At 39.8% G+C, this 23,902-nt stretch overlaps 2 protein-coding genes across 2 annotated transcripts; one reads left to right on the top strand and one right to left on the bottom strand.

Moving 5' to 3' along the window:
• Positions 1 to 715: 715 nt before the first annotated feature.
• Positions 716 to 9,329, bottom strand: ghitm (growth hormone inducible transmembrane protein). Its single transcript, XM_084741141.1, has 9 exons — positions 9,223 to 9,329; positions 8,696 to 8,854; positions 6,067 to 6,169; positions 5,101 to 5,212; positions 4,855 to 4,996; positions 4,518 to 4,626; positions 4,091 to 4,279; positions 1,246 to 1,417; positions 716 to 1,161 (listed from the first exon to the last, which is right to left on the bottom strand). The coding sequence occupies exons 2-9, from the start codon at positions 8,825 to 8,827 to the stop codon at positions 1,074 to 1,076; spliced, it is 1,047 nt and encodes a 348-aa protein (XP_084597267.1). The 5' UTR covers positions 8,828 to 8,854; positions 9,223 to 9,329; the 3' UTR covers positions 716 to 1,073.
• A 1,088-nt stretch (positions 9,330 to 10,417) lies between these two features.
• chst3b (carbohydrate (chondroitin 6) sulfotransferase 3b) lies at positions 10,418 to 18,511 on the top strand. Its single transcript, XM_084741606.1, has 3 exons — positions 10,418 to 10,721; positions 15,832 to 16,047; positions 17,282 to 18,511. The coding sequence occupies exons 2-3, from the start codon at positions 15,968 to 15,970 to the stop codon at positions 18,507 to 18,509; spliced, it is 1,308 nt and encodes a 435-aa protein (XP_084597732.1). The 5' UTR covers positions 10,418 to 10,721; positions 15,832 to 15,967; the 3' UTR covers positions 18,510 to 18,511.
• Positions 18,512 to 23,902: the final 5,391 nt, after the last annotated feature.

Raw genomic sequence — 23,902 nt, 5'->3', positions numbered from 1 at the left:
CAAGAGAATTTCAAGAGACTATTTAAATTCAAACACATCATTAACCTTAAAAATACAAGTTTCAACCCTGTATTCTTATTATAAAGTCCAAAATGCATATATGCATGAAGATTATAGATATATGCAGCTTGTTGTTTATGTGAATAAAGACAAAATCGTGTTAAATTGTTTTTACTTTTTATATTTCAGTGAATATGTGTTTTCCACATTACTGACTTGCGATAGCAGCAAAAGCACAGACGTTACTTACGACAAGAAAAATGTCTTTGTTCTTTTCAGGTGTCCCAGTAAGTCAGGACGGCGTGACAGCGAGCCACCATGAACACCAAGACCTTGAAACTCAAGCAGCTAAATGGAATTCAGCCGTCATTATTTTCTATTATTTAATAAAGGGGCTTTTCCTACTGTGACATGTCAAAACATCTCCTGTGAAAAATGTCAGCTCATCCTCTGCTGGATTTTAAGATCACTTTACAAAATAGATAAGCGACTGGTTTACAAGACAAACTGACACAACATCTCACAAAAACATCCTTTTTGATTTGTTTATTGATTTGATTCCGTTGTTGAAATTACTGCATAATCTCCAAGAAATATATGAACTAATGCCGACCTCTATAACCCATTACAGAAGTGCAATATCAATGTATACTGGAACAAGTGCATACAGTCATTAATTCAACTCTGAGTCTGGACCAGTCTGTGGTTGACATATGGATGTAACAGAAATTTTTCAACTCTCATTCTCTTCAGAAATAGAAACACAACTGAGTGGAAATAAATACAAAACATAAAGAATACAAAGAACATCTGAGGCAGGCGAAATTAAGCTGTCAGACAGATTTAACCCATCTGTAACCCTCAGGATAAACCAGATACTTCCACAATCAAGGTTAAGAGCTCTCAGTTGGTCTGTGCAATCCTCTCCTCCGCACACTTACAAAGTGTTCATGTTTAATTACCAGTTAGATGAGACTAAGAGATAACACCTAGCATATGCTGCTAGTAATAAAACATGACTTTGTTCAGCTCTCTGGAAGGTAAAACTGAAGCTAAAGTCAGAACGCTGCTGTTTACTTCCTTCTGCCGCCGCCGCCGTTAGCCAGAATCATCACCAGTCTCATGAAGATGTTCAGTGTGTCCATGTAAATCCCCATACACCTGTAAAAATGAAAAGAATATGACTTCTATACACCAGTGCATGTACATAACTAACATTAGTCCGCAAAAAGCAGCGTGACTTACGCGTTGATGGGGTCATATTTCTGTACACCGTAGAGTGGGTGTGTCTCTGCTCTCTTGATGACCTTCTGTGTGTCGTAGAGGAGGAACATACTGAACAGGACCAGACCTCCGTAGACGGCCACTGAGTACAGGCCGGCCCCGAACGCTGATGTGGGCGGCAGGAACATAGAACCTGAGGAAGACAGGAACATTCGCCGTGAGACTGACGAGTACAGTTGTGGATTCAAAGTAAGAGCTTACAGAGAGACCTAAACAATTAATTACCTGACTATTTTAATATAATAGGTTAATTAATTTAATAATCTAACAGCATCATCATTTGTAGGCATGTGCACTTTAACACACCTACAGTGTAGAAGTGGAGACATCACAGAAAAGGTGCATCGTCATTTCTGTCCACATCTGCCGCCAAATTAGCTTTGAGTTTTCTCAACTCAACATGAAGATTTTAAAGGGCGGGTCCAGTATTTTTGTTTTTTTGAGGTTATATTATTCTCTATCTTCCCAGTAGTGTTTTTTCTTTATTCAAATCTGAACATTTAAAAATTGAAGGTGCTAGTTGGTATCAGAAAAACTGGTCGGTTAAACTATATACCAATATATTAAGATTTTATTCATGTACAATGCCAGTTAAGTGTCGCCTCTAAGGTGTTATGCAGCCGCCCCCACGGACATTAACTTGCAAATGGAGCAACTGCTGCTGCTGCTAGCACTGCTAACATTAGCCACACTGTGTAGCAGGCTGGCAGCTCCGGGTAAACAATGTTATTTGCCCATGGACACTGTGATCCTTTTTGGCCTGAAACGTTAGAGGATTTAGTGAGTTGTTATGTTTTGTAGGTTAACGTGCAATGTTTGTATTGCACAGCGCAAAGTGGCGCACATTTCAGCAGCATTTAAAATATGATTTGGCGATTGTAGACTGTGATGAACGGCTTCAAATGGCTCTTAAAACACACAGCAATTTTTCAGACAGTGTTTAACATTATAAATTAATAAATTGCGCTCAATTTTCACTGCTTTCTGAGTGTTGGCCAGTCTAAATTAAAATTTGTGTTTAATTGACAGGGAAATAAGTCACCAGGAACATCCCTAGTTAAAATGCTCTTTCCCCAGGCCATTTTAAAACCTGCTGTAGGTTTCTGCATGATGACGTTGCTACAAATCCCCTCAATTAATGGAGGGGAGTAGAAGCCATCAGCGCTGCAACCCACATCACCGCTTTTTGCTAATGGCTGAGTTTGACAGACCCAGAGAAAAAGGCAGATGGATCCACATGTTACCAGGTTCTGGTAACACTTTATTTGAAAGGGTGTGCATGAGACTGACATGACACCTCTCATAACCATGACATGACACCTGCCATGAACATGATGGAAACTTTGTGAATGCGTGTGACTGCTGTCATTTGATTAATTATATCTTTTTTTAATGCAAAGTTGACAGTGTTTAGGAACTTTAACTTTGCTTAAAAAATGACATAATTGACCAAATGACAACAGTCATAAACATTCATGTAGACTCAAGTCATCTCATGCCACAGTTATGATGATGTGATATCAGTCTTATGCCCACCCCTTCAAATTAAGTGATACCAAAGTTTGTTTGTTTTTTTTTTAAATACACTTATGTCAAAATGTAGATGGCTAAGTACCAGGGTGCAAAATTATCTTCTTTTTTTGGAAATTATCACATTTTATCAGCAACTCAATAAACTGCCATTGTTTTTTTGGCTGACAAGTGAAGCAAATCTATCAGCATTTAGCTGGTGGCTGGTGCTAATTTTGGACCCCGCCAAGTACAGTGTTAAGATCATCATGCAATGGAAAAGTAAATTAAACTGTGTGAAGAAATACAAAGTGTCATAACATTATCTGCAAACCACAGACATGGGAAAGTCTGAGTCTGAGTCTCAAACTGAAAAAGCCTTTGCATCTTTACACAGTAATTCCCAATTACCCATTATAATAACCTCTCTATCCACATTATATTATATGAAATTCATTAGTAAAAGTCAGACCTGTACAATCTTAATAAAAAACAGCTGTAATATAGAATGTGCAAAGATCATAAGAAAAATTAAGGTATGTGTCACTTTACAGCAGTTAATTTCTGTAATTCATGCAAATGAATTCATACAGAACACAAATAGTCTACTGTGTGACGTCACCAAATTCATGTGCATAAATTAACTGAATGAATGGACTGGAGTTAATGAGCTATTAAGAAGTGATGTTTCTCACATGGCACTACACGGACATAATCATGGTAAAAAAAAAAAGCACCTAAAACCTGGTGTTAAATACCTTAAGTGTTCAACAGAATCATTTGTATTCACCAAGTACACATCATGTAATTTAACTTGTAAAATTTTGCTAAGATGATCATACTTATATACTTTAAGCATCATCAGGTGGAAACACACACAGAACCACTGTAATGCAGATGAAAAACACCTGCATACTAGATGTTTAGTCTATATATAGCGTGCTGCTATACAGGTCAACGCTCAATCCTGGTAGATTACTTTGCCCTGTGAATGCATTTCTACTGTATCTCACAATGGTTGAGATGGAGGATAAAAGGATTGTTGCTGTGGTAACTTTCCAAAGGTGTTAAATCTCATCTCACAGCGTAATAAAATGCAGTGCATGAGGTGTCTGATGAGCCTTCATCCTCATGGATTTATTACTGGAACAAGTCTTTCTAAATCAAATTTTGTCATCTATTTATACCTGAAGCAAGATTCCAACACAACCCATGCTTTGTATTTAACTTGTAGCTTTCAGTACTGTCTGTGGTGCACCTGAAACAGGGTTTCCAGGTGAAACTGTGTTATTCTTACCAATAGAGGAGGCAAAGACCACTCCAAAGCCGACAGCCAATGGCCCGCCCATGTTGAGGAACTTCTCACTTGGGGCGCACATAGCCACTGTGGACAGACCTCCCACGATGCCTGCTGTGTACCAGGCGGCCCTTATCATCAGAGGTCCTCCAAGGAGAGTGAGTGGAGCGATGACAGCACCCATCACACCTGATCAAGAAATAAAAAAGAAGACGACTGAATACTGCATTCAAAAACATCAGCAAAACAGATCTGTGCCATCAGTCTAGATGTACATGTTACAAATACAACAGCAGCTGTTACTCTCTGAGCCTTTACATGACTGTCCTCTAGTGTTCAACTGAGGCAACTACATAACAGAAATAACAGGGATGAGTGAGACAACATAACGCAACAATAATTTTACACTAGACACTGTTTTACAAACCTGCATGTAGCATCCAAGCAAGGTGTTTGGGCATTGGGCTGTTCTCATATGAAATGGACCTGACCAACATGCCGGCGCCGATCATAGCCGCAAAAGTTGCTCCAATAGCCTGGGTTAGAACAAACACCAGAAACTCATCTTAAAGACCTGAGAATACACCTAAAAATGTCAAGTATCCATTGAAAAGCATAGATATTACAAAACCAGCTCTATGGTGTATTAACGTTCAATTTAATTTGCAAATACATGCAGCAATTCAGTGAGAATTCTGAAAAAAAAAAAAAAAAAAAACCCTGACATCCACCTCTGTTGGGCCCACTTGAGTTATGAAGCTTACCAGCCAGGATCCTCTCATCATCAGACCCATAAGCGCCGGGGTCCTGCTCACTGCAACAGCTGACAGAGCTGTCAGTCCAACACTGCCTGCAAAGTACATGTAGGTGGAGTGGATCCTGTCCTTCACATACTGAGGCCAGATCCTGCACGGAGAAGGAAGAGCCAAGTGAACCTGGAGGTCTTACAAGGTCATCAACACTTTCTAACCTGTTCTTAAAAACAAAATGGAAGAGCTGCTGTTACTCACACTGCTTTCTCAATGGCACCAATTTCACTGGACATGCCGAGTCCATAGTAGCACAAAGCTCCAAGGCCAACTGCTGCACCTCCAGCCAGAATCATTCTTCCCATGCTGTCAACTGTGGACACAACAATAAGCACTTTAGACACACTTGAAAATGTTTTCCACTCCACTATGTAATAAAACTAAATACTTAAGAAGTGCTACAGATGACTGTCAGAGGTAAAAGGTTTGATTACTGCTTCAAAATGAAAATTTGGAACATTATGGTAGGGCTGAATGATTTTGAAAAAGCAATTAATTGCAATTACTTTGACAGTAATGCAATATTAGAGGGAGTAATAATTTTTACATCATTATTCTCATTTTCAATGAAAAACAGCCTCAGTGGCTGTGACTCAGGAGGAGGTAGAGCAGGTCGTCCACTCATCAGAGGGTCGGTGGCCCCTCCAGTCTGCAAGTGCCTGAGTGGTTGATAGACTAGAAAAGTGCTACATAAATTTACCAAAGCAGTCTAAATAATTATGGTGTGATTTTTGCAGGGATGTATACCAAAGAAAAATGCTTACTTAGGTGTGTAGAATATGTTGTGTAGACGAGGACATTTCTGCAGCATCCCAATATTAAATTCAAAATGATATTCTGACACACATTTCGCCTTTAACAAATGTTGATATTGATTTGAAAATTACCCGAAGCCATGTTTCCATTCTGATAAAATTTTTGATTTATTGACCAGCTCTACATTATGGCAATTGAGAATGCCATCAAAGAAGGCTCCAAACTATGTGAGCTCACTACATATTATCATTTATAAATATGTAATACAATGTGGCGATTTCTGACAATTACATATACCATGGCTCGTTTAAGGGAGCAGATAGAATAAAACTCCAGTCATGTAACAGTACAGTCTATGTAACAGCATGTAATAGTACATCTAACTACTATACAGTATGTGCTAGTAATTACTTCTAATGGCGGTATCTGTTGCTGGTTCAAAAGCTGCTTCTTTCAGCTGGTCTCTGGTTGTCCTCCCGCGGCGGAAACCAAACCTGGCTTTGGAGGAAAAGCCCTGGTGAAAGAAATGAAAATTTTACATAAAACTACAAATGCTGATTTTGTGGCTGGGATTTCATGCCCAGCTTTATCGGCCAGAACTGAAAACAGTCAGGGAGTGAGAAACATGCATTTGGCCAGTCATAACTGACTTCATTTCAACTATCACTTCAAGTGTTTTGCAATCTTCTCAAGAGAAATTCCGACTAAGAACAAAGGTGGTTCTATGTCATTAAATTAATAAGGGTGCGGATTGGACGAGACAGCTGCTGCAGGGTTTAGATTTGCGAGCCATCAATTACAGTACACTTTTATAAGCCTAGTGTCAGACCTCTGTATTGCTGCCAAGATCTCTGCTTTTGTAATAACAGTGACATTCATTTTGAAAATCATGCTGTGACTTCCTACCCTGCAGCCTACCGAACTGCTAATTATTTTGTACCTATTCAGGGACCTGGTAGAGGCAATTGACAAAATCTGAGGCATCAATATAGTTGTCAAAAATAGGTATATAGAAAAATATTGATGGTGAAAATTTTAAATGCTTTCAATTAGACTTGCACCGATTAATCGGCAGTGCTCGGAATCGGGCCGGTTTTCACGTGACTGGCCTTGACCGGTGACCGGCCGGTCAGCGTCACAAATCCGGTTCTGTGCCCGTCATTGTCACACACATGTTCTGCACGATGGTCACGTCATGCGCGCAGCAGACAAACTGACCGTGACGTCAACACAGCGCTGATAACAGCTACACACTCTGACACACGTCTGCTTGAAGATGGTGTCAGCGACAGATTCCAAGAACAAGATAAAGAGAAGACAGACAGTCTACAACGAGACAGAGCAGCTGACAATGTCGCAGAACAGCCATAAACTCTCTCGCACTTCAGGCTAATGCTAGCAAGCTAGCAGCAGACTGCTGTTCACAGAGGGACAGTTAAAATCTCACCTCCTGTTCTGGCTGAAGAATAAACAACCTGTGTTGATGTGTCTCCTCAAACATTTTCTCATCCAGACTCGTTTAACTTCTGTGTTTGTTTTTCTCACGGCAAAGTTTTACTTCAAACTGTTGCACCGCGTTAGTCTCCGGTTTGTTTATATCCGCTTCCACAAAAGATCACGTGAAATCGCGTCCCACGAAATCCCGCGAGATGATATCGCGAGATCACGTTAACCCAATTCATAATCTTAATATAAAATTATAACAAGGCCTGGTTGTAATCTGGATGATTTTGGAGAAAGTATTAAATGAATATTTAATAGTCAGTGTCTTATTATGAACATATTTACAAGAAAAGTTGCAAAAATGTTTGTGAATGCTGTCAATTACAGTTCTTAGAAAGACTGAAAATCGGAACCGGCCAAAATCGGAATCGGTAGGTCAGACCCCTCAATAATCGGAAATCGGAATCGGCTAAGAAAGTTGAAATCGGTGCAAGTCTACTTTCAATGCTCATTTTCCACAGTAGTTATTCATTTATTCCACAGCTACACTTTCTCACTCTCTTCTCTCTGGCAGCAAGTTGATACACTCACACCACAACAGTGCCCATATATCACCATTTCCTCTCACTCATAGCACTGTCGTCTTCTAGTCAGTCATCATATTCATTGCCACATTATAGCCTTGGTTTATTTATCTTCTAATAAATATGAATACTAAAATATTTAAGACAGTGTATCAAAATTGAAAATCCCAATATCACGATGGCTCTAATGTGAAACAAAATCAAATTTACATAAAAAAAAATTGGGATACCGGATTCTCTTCCATTTAGTCTGTTTCTGAGTAACTGTAGTTGTTTCCTGCATTCATCATCAAAAGATACAAATTTGTGCATGGTTAATTGGAAGTAGATCATGACCTGGAAACACATATTTGGCTGTATTGTTTGACTTTTTGGGGGGTGGTTTTCCTAACATTGCCCAGTGACACCCACTCTCTGATGTTATATTCTGCTGTTGTGAATCAAGATTAATGAGAATTTCTTCTAACCTAGTTTAATCTTAGAAAGGGTAGTAAATGGTAATAGCCTAGCACCTTTAGCTTATGTGTGTGGTACTGGCATATTTCTGATTAGAGACGAATGCAACAATTAGCAATGTAAATCACAATTTGATCAAAATACAACATAATATTGCCTCTTTGAAAGACAATATGACATTTGCTGATATCATAAAGTCTGCCACGATGTGGTTTTGATTTGATTCAATTCAAGGGCCCCTGGTCGATATCATATGTCGATTTAATACATTCAGTACATTTATGTCAACTCATAAAAAGCCACTAAAATATTATTTGACTATTTTATAACTGAGCTCTTCCAGACATTAGTGATACAGACATGCCATGAGAATTTCATAATACGAGCATAACTTAATGCCAATAATATAGATCGATATTTGCACTTTGCATCGATCAGACTGGACCAGTGAACATTTAATCAATATTTCGATCCAGATTCAATGTATTGTTACACCCCTAGCAGCTCTTTAAGAAGCTTAAAGAGCTCTGAATCTACTCATGTTAACTTCTCCATACCTGCTGGGGCCTGAGCAGGGGTGGACAGGCCTTCAGGATGGATGATCTCAGGGCTGGGGAGCTGTGTGTCAGCACAGGACGGAGCCCGGCGAGAGGAACACTCCTCAGGCATGTCAGCCTCGCCACCAACATGGTCACAGTATATTATCCTGTATCAGTCTGAGACATAAACAGAGTCAGGACAGTGCAGTAAATGACAGACAGTCGTGAGACTTAACGTGTGAACATAGTTTCATATTTGTTGGCCAGTTAGGTAACAAAGGCATAGTAGTGCGCAATAACACTGACCAGTGAGTTAAGAAAATACACTTTATATCACAGCATGTCACGTTAGTTAACTAAGTTAGCTAACGTTAGCTAGCACGACATAGTACGTAACGTTAAACACTCATTTCCTTCCAAAACATTTGGTGACTACCAATATCGATGTGTTTAGCATTACCAAATCAATTAAATACCACTATTAACATTTAATCTTCTGATCTATGGTTGGTAAATTCAAGAAATTTAGATGAAACATCACATACCGAGAGAACAACGTACGCAGTTCACCTTTCCAGAAAGAAGTGCGCAAGTTTCTGACGCAATTGTTTTGCAACCTTCGTGAAAATTCTCTACTTGTGCGTCATCATTACGCGACAGGTTTGATGGGAATTGTAGTTCTAAATCGGGCTTAATTTCATAATCTCATGATACTGTAATCGGTGGCTGAATAAATATTCAAATCCTAGCAAACAGCGATACCGCAATGTAAAATGACTCATTTGCAAGCAAAATCTTGCGTTTATTGTTTAAAAAAAAACAAACACGGTCTATCAGCAATGGTGTATAAAAAGTAAAAGTAGGCTACCCATAACACATACGGCCCATTGTCAGTGTTATTCAATAAAGTGTGTTATATCATTGTTTTATTATTTCTGATGCAGTAATGTGTAAAGAATGATGTTGTTGCTGCTCAAGCTAGAGCTGATAGGATCTACTTTACATCCCACATGAATATATATATATAAATAAACAGTATGTTAAGTGAATTACTTACTTTTTAATTGAATAAAAATCATTAGGGATGCGCAATAAATATCTGATTTACAAATTAAAGGTCGACAATAGGAAATTTATATTATTATTATTATTATTATTATTATTATTATTATTATTATTATTGTTATTATTTATTCCAATATTATTCCAAATTGTCTATAATAATATGTGATTTGACAGATTATGTCAAAACATTAAATTTTATTTCATTGGTAAAATGAAATTTGGGATTTGTGAAGTTATTTTTAATGGACTATCTGCAGTGATAAGCAGGTAATTAACGTTTATCGTTATCGTAGAAAAAAAATCAGTATCCCTAAAATCCACGTTATAGGCAGAGTCAGTATGTGTTTTGTAGTTATCCTCTTCTATCTACCTTCAGATCCATGAAAAAGTTGAGACGCACATCGTGTTTTCTTCCACTAGGTGGGGCGCTTGCTTCTTATTTTGTTGTGACTACATCAATAACTACTACAAATATAAAATGGTCCTATATAACAACACAACATAACATTTATCAGGCCAACACTTTTTCTTTTACCCTCTCATTGTTTCTTATGCGGTTTATGTGTATAAAGTTTGTTTGGTGAATATCACAGAGTAGAAACAGCGGGTCTGTGAGGGGTGGTGGTGGTGGTGGTGCCAGTGCGCCTCCTGCCTGACGCTCCGCTCCTTTGGACCAAACTTTCCCCCCATGTGATTCACTGAGCCGCAACTGTTGCACAGACTTGTCATTCAGTTCAGCGGGCAGCCCGACCTGCAGCCTCCCCAAACATGAGTCCATCTCATCCACAGGTTTTACTCACTGAAAGCAGCCAAGCTTCTCCTTTTGGACTGGACTGGTTTTTGTCACACAAGTGAAAGTAGACCTGGGAAGTAATGGGATTAATTTCTACCCGGAGTCGCTCTTTGAGGAAAGGCTGATCAACTTCACGGATGAACCGGAGCGGGGGGACGCATTCAGACACCGCAGCTCATCACGATGGTGGGTATGGACAGCGGACAAACTGTCCCTTACAAAGAGCTGAAACTTATTCACATTACGTGGGAGGACTGTTAAACTCTAATAACAGCACATAAATCATCATGAAACAGTGGATCTCTTACTTAAAAGCCACTTAAAGGAAAATTTCTTCTCTTCGAGGGTCTTTTTATTCAGAAAGCATGACTTCAGTTTGGCCAGTTTGTCCTTTTGACCTTTAAAATGCAGCGCATGCTCTCAAGAGACCACAGCCGCTGTTTCATGATAGAGGCTGGATTGTCCCCATTAAGGTTGCGGTTTTAAACCAGGTAACAGCCTAAATCAGGTTATAAATTAACAAAAAAAAGTTGCACGCAAAGTTACTGCTCTGGATTTACAGTTATATTACGCATGCCTTCATTGTTTGTGCTGCACGCTCCTAGTGCAAAATAACCACTACATATTTTACCGACAAGTACGAGTATCACCTACACTCCGAGCTTAACCTGTTGCCTGCATGCCATACTGAACTCTCCTGCTCTTCACCACCCCTCCCTCTCACACCCTGAAAGATAAAGCTTAAGTGCCTCTTTTGATAGCATGTCAAGGCACTGAGTTTATGAATAGCTGTTTATTATAACATATACAATGACTATAATGATATACCATTTGACATACCCGCATTATTTAAATAATTCTCTATATAAATTGATCACATAATGATCACTAACAAAGGCCTGGCCAAAAGTTTAACTCATCTTCTTAAATAATGCGCTCATTAAACTACCAGTAACCATGGCAACAATAACCAGGTAGCCTGTTAACTCTACCTGAAACGGACCGATAACCATCAGCTAAACCGACCATAAATTTTCCAAACAAATGGATAATGATTGAACACAGTTAACCTTGTTTTTCTCCGGTAAGTAGCCAGGGTACATAGGCAGTAATGCACTGCATTAACTAGATTTGAAATAATGCATTTTATCACTGTATAATTTTGTATGGTGTTATAGATATGTCTATAGCTCCAAGCCTAGGCTATATCATAACTAAGGTTGTCAAATGTATAGATACTTTGATATTTTTTTCGATCCCAGCTGTTTAAAATGATACAATAATAAATCCATTAATTGTAGAATCAGAAGTGCAAAGCCATATAAAATAGTGGACGTGTTCACTCAGTACCTCAGTTCAGTCTTCACTGCCCTGCTGGAAATTTGGCTCACAACATAACTAAACCAGACAGTGTTCAGTCACTTTTTCTGTAGGCCTACCAGCACTGTGTGCAGGTTGTTCATCAAAAAAAAAAAAAGAAAGAAAAACATTATCTATTTGTATACATATTAGTATTGTATAAAGGCTTGAATCTCTGGTAGTGTGACAAATATCCTCTTCATGACTGTGAATTGTAGAGAGTAAATTCAGAAATATGTTTATAGATAAAATAAGGACATGGGAATGTCTGTGTTTTGCTAATCCAGTGAATTAAGTAGTTATTATCTAGTTGATTATAAAAAAAACAAAATGTTTAATCTATGACATTGCACCATATTTTATACACTGAAGATGTGTTTTGTATTTTAAAGTTTAAATTGGACTAGAGTAACTACAGCAAATAAATCTAGTAGTGTACAATTGTAGGTCTACTGTACAATGTTTCCATCACCGATTTAAAAGATTGCTCACAATGACTTCAAAATAAAAAAGACATTTTACAAAGCTAGACACCAAACAGTAAGGACAAATTATGGTCGACAATTATGGTCCATCATTGCCCAATCTTTTTCAGTTTGTTATTTTTGTATATTGAGACACATCATCCTGTAATTATCTCGCCTACATGCTGTATTTCAGAGAAGATCTAAAAACACATCCCTTTATCTGTTGGCCACAGAGGAAAACAGTGCAGTGGGACTGGAATGCGATAGGCTTTTTCTGCCATTATATAGTATAGTGTGCATTTGCAATACTATAGCATGCACTTGCCATATCTCAGCCGAAGCAGGCTCGGCTTGATGTCATTTAATTTGTCTTCACATAAGATTTAACATTAAGTAAAAGGCAGCTATTAGAAGCATTTGTAGGGAGATGATAAATGGTGCAGTGGCGGTTTTGTTATGAGCAGATGATCAAAAGTGTCATATGCCTCAGTGGTTTGTGAATATTCAGGAATGTCTGCTCATGTGTGTGTTTTTCTTTTTTTATTTCACACAGCAGATGCAATAAGCTGAGATAATTGGTGTACATTTAATTTACCATATAAATGACAAAAACCTCAGAACACTTATTTTCTTGATGAATTGTTCATGTAGCTTTTTTGTTTATTATAAATCAGACCTAAAACTGCTTAAATAATCAATCCCACAGAAGTATGCTTTTTAGTAGTCTAAATTGAAGTCATATCAGGTTTTTCACTCATGTCTTACTCATTAGGCCAAATCATTTTTGGTGTTTGTCTTAATTTGTTCAGGTAGAGTCGCAGTAGAAAAATAAACTCCAGAACAAATATGCTGTACTATAACTGTAGATTTACTCAGATCTTCTGTTGGTTTACGTAGACTACTTACGTGTCTGTATTTGTCAAGCAACCACTGAAGGCTGAAGGACTCTGTCATTTCCTTTGGTGCAGCTGACTATCTTACCCGTTCTACATGACTCGCAACATCTGGGGAGGGGTTAGTCACTGACCCCTGTGATGTGTGAGTGACCTAGGAGTTTATGTTCTGCGATCTCAGCCCAAAGGAGGTTTAGAGTCACTCCTGTGTAAAGAGACCTTCGTGGTTGTGGCATGCGGCAGGGTGGTGCAAGACAGAGCTGATTTTTCCTCCTGGTGAAAACGTGTCTCAGTATAGAGGCTGTTCACCTTTTCATTACATGCCGTTCCACGTCAACACTGCTCTCTATTGGAGCAGTAAACTTCCCATTCCCTTTCAGAGAATTTCGCAGCCAGTGTCCAACCATTCCTTGTGTTTAGACTGCAGTCATTTGGCCTGGGTTCTGTGCTGAACAGAAGTCACAACAGGATGTGAGACCTGGGCCTCCAGATCTGGTCATGTATCAGGCTTTTCGTTTCCTCCAGTGCTTCTTGTTTCGTGTCAGACACGAGTACTGTACCTTGCTGTAGTGAGTGAAAAGGTTGGTCTGTTGCTTGTGGCTCTGCTGATTAATAGCAGCAGTTTCACTAATGTGTTGGCTCCCCAAGGCTAGACCTGCAATCGTTTAACTGTGATCCATAAGAAATCACAGGCGCACTCAGGATACTGTGTGTAGTAGCACCTGACAGATCCAGTAAATGTTTTCACAAACCCAGACGTCTGGTTCAGGATTCAAGAAGAATGACTGTACACCCCAACTTCAGCATTTTTGTATCATTGGAACGAATTCCCTGAGCTAGTGTTTTTATTTTTTATCATTTTATTTATTATTTGCATCATATGTCAACGTCACTGCTATTTTGGTCTGTAGACAGGAGAGCTTTTTTTTGTATAAATTAGAAAGATATTGTTGCTGGATCTAAAAAGATCTTCAACATAATGTTGCAGTGCAATGAGCAGTAGCAATGGCTTCTTTTTTATTTTCTCTCATGTATGTCAAAAAGGCTTTTCAATCACCATGATGGTAGAGGGCTCAGTGATCGATAGTTTTTCCGAATCAATCCGGATTCTGCTACTACATTGCCTATATCTTGCCTAAAATTTTTTCAGAAGCATATATTAGTGTTCCATTTAGCTGTTTTAAGAGAAAGGTTGTAATGGACCAAGCACTGCTACGTCACATTTCGATGCTCTGATTGGTTGTAGGTCGTGTTTCATTGCTGTGATTAGTTGTAGGTCATCCAATTGCATCCAGAGACATTTTGGCCTCCGTGTGTCGATAACGCCCCTTGGAAATGGATCCAGACTAATTCACATTTGCAAATTGGTCTAGTGATGCCAGGCTAGCATTTTTGTGGGCATACATCAAAGTCACACATTGCCAATTTCCTCAGGGTGGAGACTGTCTCATTTACTCTTGCCGTGTTATTGACCCTTTCACTGGCAGACAAGGTAAAGCAGGATTATACTCAAATCCTAAGATTAGTCAGGGATATGAGCCAAGCTGCTATTATCATAAAAGTGAAGTAATATCAATCTTTCAGGAATGTACGAGGCATTCCAAAATAGGCATCATTAAATCCACTCCTGTCTTCATTTGACTACCTCACTGTCTGCCCTCTACAGACCAACAGAAGTACTGAATGGCCTGCAGGCTCAGAGAACTACAATTTATGGCTCCATGACAAGCCAGCTTTCCCCTTCAATTTCAGCACTGTGCAGTTACCTCTTAAAGTTTGGACATGTGTCACGTTCAGTCTCAGTCTGTGTTTTAGAAGCACAAAGGCATATTATGAGGAAGCAGCAAGCCATTAGTCCACCTCCAGATGGTCTACTGTACCAGTAACCCATCTTAAACTGAGGGCCTCTGTTGAAAAGATCTCCTCCCAATGTTGACATGTAGGAGCAGCTGGCAGTTTGGACCACAGGCTGCTCTGCTACCTATCAGTGGGAGGTACGATTATCACTCTATAACGCAGGCAGGCAGCTTTACAGTTGTGGAATTACGGTTTAATTACAAAATTGTGCTTGATTGCAGTTGTTTTTCGCCCCATTCTTTAAATAACTTCTGCAGACGGGCTCATAAACACTGCTTTTCTGTGTGCACCAGCCTTCAGTCTTGCATGGTGGGTGGGCATGTTCCTGAATGCACTGGTGCACTTAAAGATAACAAGGACTTCCTCGTGGGAAGAACTGGCTTAGATTCCAGTACAACACGCTCAGCTATTTTCTATTCTTACCTTCTTAAGATATGATATTTTTGTCTCTGAGTAAATGTCTCCATCACTGGATTTGCAGCAGTACAATGGTACTGTGCATGCCTAACAAATACAAGAGGAAATGAGGCATGACTCCGCATCACAGTGCAGTTTTACAGACACAACAATAGGCTGTCAACTTCCCCATTTCCATGAGTAGTTAAAACAAATACCTTAAAGAGTTTCGACAGAAAGAATTGAGACTGAAGTAGTTACTCACAGCCGTGCTCAAATGTGCAAAATGTGTAACTGACAGGTTGATGTTCATTTCATTTACAGGATGAAACATCGCCTACAACAGGGAATACAAATAACTGGAAGGCTCTTTAAGAAGGCGACTGGAGACTTGGAAGATTGGCAGAACCTATTAAGAAGCAGTCTGTAAAAGCATATCCAGGCACAGCTACATCCAAGAATGAGGATCAAATACACAATATCCATCGTCTTTTTCGTGGCACTTGTTATCATTGAGAAGGAAAACAATATTATCTCAAGGTGAGCCCATTTCAGTGATGCATGGGGTGGTTTTGTGATTTCCAGGAGGTTTGTGTATTTTTTACCTCTTTCCAGAATTACCAAAACTCCTTGAGCTACACAAAGTTACTGCAAATGTTGAGTTAAAGGTGATGTAAGCAGCTCAGGAGAAATGTAGTTGATAGTTGAGTCTCATTACAAGGTCATTAAATACAGATACTTTGGATGGGTGGTTATGGGACTCAACAATCAACTATCTTCGAGCCATCAACCCAAAGTGTCTGTATTTGATGAGACTCAGTAATCAACTAACTTGCCGACCTGTGATTGGTCTAAAGCCTTAAAACGAGGGCTTGGCATGGAGAACCAATTCCAAATAAGAACTGATTACAAAATTACATTTTCAAAGGAAACATTGTAAATTTTAATTTTGGTTCTGCTTATCAACTCCTACACAAATTTCACTTATGCTAGTTTCAAATTAAACTGTGTACTGCAAACACCTACTGTATAGACATGCCAGCTGAATGTGTGCATGTCCTCCTGTGTCCTAATACATTTGTCTCATTATACAATTGGTCTAACAATTTCAGTGAACATACTCTGCCTTTGCTAAGTGTCTCAGCTAACAAGTAAATAACACAAATTGTGTGAGTTGTGAAACAGTTACACATTTTTTTCAATTTAATGCTATGCTACAAAATGCTTTACAAGGAAGGGATACTCTATATTGTCACAGCAAAGTAGCCCAAGTACACCCCAAAATATTAAAGAAACCACAAAACAGACCATTGTCGTTATGTTTATCTAGCTAAGGTTAGCTTAGCTCACTGTTGCCGCTGGTAACATTGATTCATGGTAATTAGCATTACATTAGTGTTACTGAGCCAAGAGGAGGCACAGAATTTATTTTGCTTTCAGATCATTTGAATTACAAAATGCTGAAAGGTTATTATGGGAATTTTACCCAATGATGCCAAACATAACCTATCTACAACAAAGCTATGACTTGTTTGTGTTAACTTTGAAAGTTAGTATAACTCCTGCCTACAGCCTACCTGTGCTTAGCCTGGGAACCAGACAAATCTATGTGCTTCATTTACATCTGGGCACTCTCCCTTAGTGTACTGTTTAGTTGTAATTTGAGAATGTGTGTCACCAAGCTGCCATGTCTTCCTACTAGAAAACAAAGCTATGACTTCTTTCTGTTAATTTTGAAAGATAATATAATTCTGTGATTCCTCTCTTATTTCAGGGTGTCAGATAAGCTCTCTTCAAAGCAGACCCCCCAGGCCTCTCTACAGCCCAGTGGTTTCTCCCACATACTGCTGAAGCACAATGGTTCCTTAACCTCACTCAGCAAGATGGACTCTGCCTTCACCTTGATGAAGCGGCGCCTGGAGAACTACAGCGAGCATCAGGGGGTATTGAGGAGGGGCAGGAAACACATCCTCCTGTTAGCCACCACGAGGACGGGCTCCTCGTTTGTGGGCGAGTTCTTCAACCAGCAGGGCGACAACATGTTCTACTTGTTTGAGCCGCTGTGGCACGTGGAGAAGATGTTGACGCTGGAGACCGGCGGTACCAACGCCACAGTGGCAGCCAAGGCTTACCGTGACGTGCTTCAGCAGCTCTTCCTGTGTGATTTCTCCCTGCTGGAGAGCTTCATTGAACCCCAGCCTGTAGACCACATCACTACAGCCCTCTTCCGCAGGGAGTCCAGCAGCTCTCTGTGCGAGGAATCAGTCTGCAGCCCCCCTATCAAAGGGGTCTTTGAGCCTTATCACTGCAGGAACAGACGCTGTGGGCCCCTGAACCTAACCATGGCATCTGAGTCCTGCCTCCAAAAGGAGCACAGGACCATCAAGTCAGTGAGGGTGCGCCAGCTGGAGACCCTCCGTCCTCTGGCTGAGGACCCACACCTTGACATTAAGTTCATTCAACTGGTCCGGGATCCGCGGGCTGTACTAGCCTCACGAATGGTGGCCTTCGAAGCCAGATACAAGAACTGGAAGCAGTGGGCTATGAATGGGGATGTGCCCCTTGACGATGATGAAGTGAGAAAGCTCAAAGGTAACTGCGACAACATAAGGCTGTCCGCTGAGGTCGGCCTCAGACAGCCACCGTGGCTGCGCAGGCGTTACATGCTGGTGAGGTACGAGGACATTGCCCGGTTCCCCATGAGGAAGGCAACAGAGATGTACAGGTTTACTGGTATCCCATTCACTCCACAAGCAAAATCCTGGATCCTGAGGAACATCCAGGCCTCTAAGAAGACCAGCGGTGTTTACTCCACACAGAAAAACTCCTCAGAACAAGTAGAGAAATGGAGGTTCAGTTTACCATTCAAAATAGCCCAGGTTGTACAGAGAGTATGTGGGCCAACGCTCAAGCTTTTTGGGTATAAATCTGTAAGCAGTGAAGAAATGCTCACAGATAAGTCTATTAGTTTGATTGAGGACAAAGTGTTCAACTTTTTATAAACTTTGAACCCTGATGCAGGAAGAACCTTTCGGAAAACTCTGGAATGACTGATATTTATTAGGGTGTTTTACTTAATACTGAGAGCTATATATTTTCTGATAGTGAGCTATTTAAATTTTTTTTACTATTTAAAATAGTTTGATGAAGAAAATGTATTGCTGATGATATAAAGTGTTCAACTATTGAAGCAAGGGAGAAAGCTATCTTTGTTTTTGCACTCTAGACCGTTTTCTCTGTATCGCTGGCTTCTCTGGCAAGCCTGTCCAAATTTATTTCCTTCGCAAATATAGGAAAGTCCTGAGGGAGATGGCTGCAGGTCTGTGAACAATAATGAGCTGTTTCCAACACTTCCAGGAACCGACATTAGTTTTTTTTTCTCTAGCAACTTCTGAGTTAGCAACACAAGCTGCTTTTACACTAAAGAAACTTGAAACGAAGTATTTATGCATAGCCAAAAAAATGAATTGCTTTGTATAGCAATGCTCATGGCAAGAAGAGGAAATACCAATGTTTTGCCAGGCAATTTCAAGGCATGAGCATGTCCCGTGCTTATTTATTTATTTCTTCTCTTTGCTAAAAGTCTTCATGACTCCAGCTCTGAATGTACTCCACAGGTTCTTATCCCCCTCCGTAGGGGTACTTTTCTTGCACACGTAGCCTATACTGTACTTTTGCTGTACATGCATGTTTGTAATTGGCCAAAAGTTGTTTGAAGTTGTCCTCGGGACTGTAAGGACCCATTTTGTAAAAACAGATGTTTACACTGCCACTGTATGCAAACATTCCAACTGCAGCTGGTTTGCAGGATTGTGTGAGGTTGGTCGGCAGGTCTCTGTCTGTTGACACAAGTCTCTTGGCTGGTGATAAAAAGAGGCGCTGATACTCTAGCCCGCCAGACTATTTGCTGATGTTCCAGTCTCTTCCTTTGGCATTTTGTTTGTTACAATAAACCTTTTCTTACGTTGCCTGTTAAACATCTCACTTTTGGCATGAAAATACTGCTGTTATGTGGTTAACTTGCCTGAAAGAGTTTTTCATTCAAGCACAACTTCCCCATTTTGTCATTTATCTTTTTTCAAGATCAACAAGGTTTCGCAATGACAGCATAAAAGGAAGTAAAAGTTGTAGGTCAATGAAACACCTCTAACTACAGTACACTGTGAACAGCTCTTCTGCAATCTATACGAATAACCATCGTAAAACTTTTAATGGAATATCCAATTTCTATGTTAGTGGGTGTCTGCTTGTAGCCTGTCTGTCTTTATCTAGCCTGGGAACCAGACGAATCTGCAAGCTTGTATTTCATTTACTCTGGCAGATGCATCTAGCTACCCTCCTGTTCAGAGAGATTACCACCTGTCCTTGATCTCTTTAGGCCAATCACATACATTTGTTTAATACATTAAGTTATATTGTTATTTCTGTTATATTTAAGCTTAATATGATGACAGAGGAGCCTCACTGGTCCACATATGAAAAGTCACCTGTCAAACTAGGCAGTGCTGATGAAATATGAATCAAGATTCTGTTACTGTATTGCCAATTTCTTGTCTTAAATGTTTTCAGAAACACATTTTAGTGTGCTGTTTAGCTGTAATTTGAGTTTTATTTTTTCCTGCTTGAAGGTAGACCAAGCACCACTCCAGCTTGTACGTGTTGCTCAGCATTACATCACGTTTCATTGGATGAGTCCTCTTGTGCCCACAGTCGTGTTGTTAAGCAAACAATCTCTGAATGGTCGTTCAGTTTTGGTGAGTCCACCGATTCACGTCTGGGATTTAGTCTGGCGATGCAAGGCTAACCTTTGCCAGTGTAATTGTACCAAAAACAGGAACAGTACATTAGCTAACAGGAACATTTGCACAAGTGGTTCACTATAACTGAAAGAGCATTCATGGGTTATTTGCTCAACAACACTACAAACTGAAGCCAAAAATGACCACAGATGAATCAACACCTCCCTGATAGTCACAAGACTATGAGTCTACAGCCATGCTAGTAGCTCTGTGAGGCTCAGATAGTGGTGCTTCAGCGTATCAGCATGATCACAGTATCAATACTAACGTGATGATGTTTAGCAGGTATGATGTTAACACCATGGTTATTCAGTCAAAAAACAAAGTATTGGATTAAATTAAATTTTGACCTTTGAAAGTGATCAAGTTAGAATTTATCCTGAGGGGAACATGAAATGTGGGCAACAAATTTCATGGCAGTTCATGTGATAAGCTGTCTGCCACAAGGGGCAGCTGTTGCTCAGTGGTAGAGTGGGGTCATCCACTAATCAGAAGGTTGGCGGTTTGATCACTGGCTCCCTCAAGTCTGCATCCCGATGTACTCTTGGGCAAGACACCGAACCCCAAATTGCCCCCGAAGGTGTGCGAGTATGTGTGTCTGAATGGTTAGCCTCTGCCATTAGCGCAGTCGTTCCCAGACTGGGGGCGCCTCCCTGGAGGGACATAGAACCCCAGCATCGACGATGAGGATAAATATATAGTGAAACAAAGTTGAATGAATATGATTTATGTAGTAGAAATAAACAAACAAGACTTTACTGATGCTCTCATGCTGACCTTTACTTCACTAAAATTCAACTTGAATCCTTTTCTATCAGTTGCTTCCCCAACTGTTGTTAATAATTGCTAATAACTGTGGGGTTTGGGGGATGTGAACTTTTTTCAGCTTGTGAAAGGGGGGCTCAACTCAAAAAGTTGGGGAACCACTGTCATAGTGTATGAATGTGTGTGAATAGGTGAACGTGGTGTGCGCTTTGATTGGTTGGAAGACAAGAAACTACATGGTGTGGCTTGACTCAACTCTACTCGCTTTTGATACTCCTACTTTGTAGGACTACTTTGTTGTCTTTACTTTGAGACTGTACCCCCTTAACACAGGCAGAGCTGATCATCATAGCAATGCTATTCCAACAGTTGGGAGACAACACACAAATGGGTGCTTTGGTCTTGACAAGCTGCAGCATTTATTCACTAACAAACTGTGCCCACACTGGACATTTACTGCCAGAATGACAGATTGACTGCTCACCTTTTCCTCTGCTGCTTTCACTCTCGCCGACAACCACACACTCACTACGCACACAAAAAGGAGCCACTCTTGTAAGAGAGGAGGATATAAAAGGACGGAGTTCTTGATACGTCTGCACTTCATCAACTATGTCTTGGTTTTGTGGGCTGTAATTTTTGAGTGAATAAAAAGCTTTGTGGTCACTATTGATGGTAGCTTGGCTATTTAAAAATCCAGAGTTTGTGCAGCATGTCCAGTGCAGCGTGACCAATCAGTGATCTGCAGTGTTTTCATGTCAATTTTTAGTATTGGCTCAGCTCGTTTCGAACCTTTACCGAGGTGATACAAAAAAAGTAAAACTGAGTTGAGCTGTACCATCCAGTAGAAATATGACTATAGCTGTAGATAAAGGGGGATCAGAAATTAATTAAGATTCATTCTTGGGCAATATGGATGTCTGTACCCAACTTGGACCAACACAACAAGATCCCTAAGACCACTCTTGTCTATTGTAAACCCAAATCATCTAGCAGGACTCAAAAAATTGAGGGAATCGTTTGGCTCGATTTTTCTGAGTTCATATGCTTAAAAACAGCTGGAGGTCATCTGAACTTAAATATTTGGAGTACGTGTTACATGTTACTTAAAATTTTTGATTAAGCCAACTCAAATATTTCCAGTAAATGCAACTTTCATTCACACCTTTCATTGCACTGCATTGTTAACAGAACTGAATAATTTTAAGTATATAAAACCATTATTTCATATTCAATAAAGTTCACATTAATAAAAAAAAAGAGTTTAATAAACACAAAAGAAAGACTATTCTACTGGTGCAAAAGAAAGAAGTGTTTTTGGTATGTATTGTTAAATAGTTGCACAATATGACCATGAATGTGATCTAAAAGGAAAAAAATGACATTTTCTCATTACATCTCAATTTTAAGCTATTTCTGTTGCTGGTTCACATTTATTTGTGTTCAAATAAGCATTTGTTGAGCTGTTTTGTGCTTTGTGAAAAAAGAAATCTATAAAAGAAACATTCAAAGTTCATTTCACTGTTCCATTTGTGAAACACAACCACTCAGTGATTTCCAAACCTCTTTACTCTTTGTTTGTGTGGTTAATTGAAGAGTCCCTGCCTTTTTTTGGGTCTTACCTAAACCAAATGTTTAAGCTGTCTGCACACCGAGTAGTTTGTCTCTGAGGAGGCAAGAGGGAAAGATACTGTAGAGGCTGCCTTGACTTTCAGTGTGTTTACCACTGTGGGCCTAGCTATTTAAATCTGCAAACCTAGTAATTACCTCAACTTTACATATAATGTGGTCCAAGTCATTTTGGTCCACCTGACCCCACCCGCTTTCAGAAATGCTGGAAGGCTGTCCTTTATAGTCTTTCTCTCTGCCTCAGTCACTCTCTTTTACACAAAAAGTAACTTTTTTTGCTTAAATATTTATTAATTCACTCATCTGAGTTCCCACACGCTGCTAAGCAAAACCACTTCAGTGCGCTTGAAGTACTTCACTCATATCAACAGATCATTATCTGGTTAGTTTGGGCTGGGTGTTCTATTTTAATCAAAAGTGTTTCCAGGTCTGCAGCGTCTGAGTCTAATGAGGAGAGATTCAGCATTCATAAACTCTTATATTGGAGTGGCTTTATGTGGGACGTGTGGAGGGTGGAGTAACTGTATGGTTGAAGCAAATATAGAATGACCACTTTCCACTGAATTAAAGCCTTCCCACCCCCCCACCCCCCCTGCAGTAAAATGAGGGCATTTAGGTAACCCCACCCTCCCGCTCTGTTATATGGTGCGCCTCCCCATCAACCATGAGGGGTTTGAAATATGCAAAACAGGCTGAGGATCCAAATGCTACCGTGCTGTAAGATCGGTGATAAACAGACACAAAATTGAGTTAATCCAGACGTGTCTCAGAGCTACGCATAAAACTGGTACTGTTGCAAGCGATAATGATGGTTGAGGAGGAGACATAAATCTAAATACACTGTAAATTATATCACGCAGAGGAATGCAATTCATAAAACTCAGGTTGTTGCATGTGATAATGAGTGACTGCGAGGAGTGGGCGCAGAATATCAATGCACAAAGCTCACTGTACGCAACTGATGAGTGATGAGGAGAGAAATTAAGCAGTTTTCATCTGTCATATAAAACCAGTGCATTGGAAACATCACTTTTATCGAGTTTTCTCTCATCTTTGACCATTTCCCAACTATACATAAAATCCATATGGGCTGTTTTCCAGTGTATCAGCAGAAGCTGCATGTAGCTCTGTGACAAACTTTGCATAGGAAGCACTTCTTGCATGGCCAATATCATGCTGCTTCACATAAAATGCTCGCAATA

This window comes from Lutjanus erythropterus, chromosome 17 (assembly GCF_056507025.1).
Source record: "Lutjanus erythropterus isolate fLutEry1 chromosome 17, fLutEry1.hap2, whole genome shotgun sequence".
NCBI classification, from domain to species: Eukaryota; Metazoa; Chordata; class Actinopteri; order Lutjaniformes; family Lutjanidae; genus Lutjanus; species Lutjanus erythropterus.
The sequence above is the reverse complement of the archived record's forward strand: the minus strand, read 5'-3'. Positions and strand labels throughout refer to the sequence as shown.

Bases quoted from the DNA above. Each gene is read 5' to 3' on its own strand.
- ghitm (XM_084741141.1), bottom strand. From the start codon at position 8,827: ATGTTGGTGGCGAGGCTGACATGCCTGAGGAGTGTTCCTCTCGCCGGG. The intron at 6,170-8,695 runs GTATGGAGAAGT...TTCTTTCACCAG, and splicing joins CCCTGCTCAGGCCCCAGCAG to GGCTTTTCCTCCAAAGCCAG. The intron at 4,280-4,517 runs GTTTGTAAAACA...TTTCTTGATCAG, and splicing joins TGCTTGGATGCTACATGCAG to GTGTGATGGGTGCTGTCATC.
- chst3b (XM_084741606.1), top strand. From the start codon at position 15,968: ATGAGGATCAAATACACAATATCCATCGTCTTTTTCGTGGCACTTGTT. The intron at 16,048-17,281 runs GTGAGCCCATTT...CTCTTATTTCAG, and splicing joins GAAAACAATATTATCTCAAG to GGTGTCAGATAAGCTCTCTT.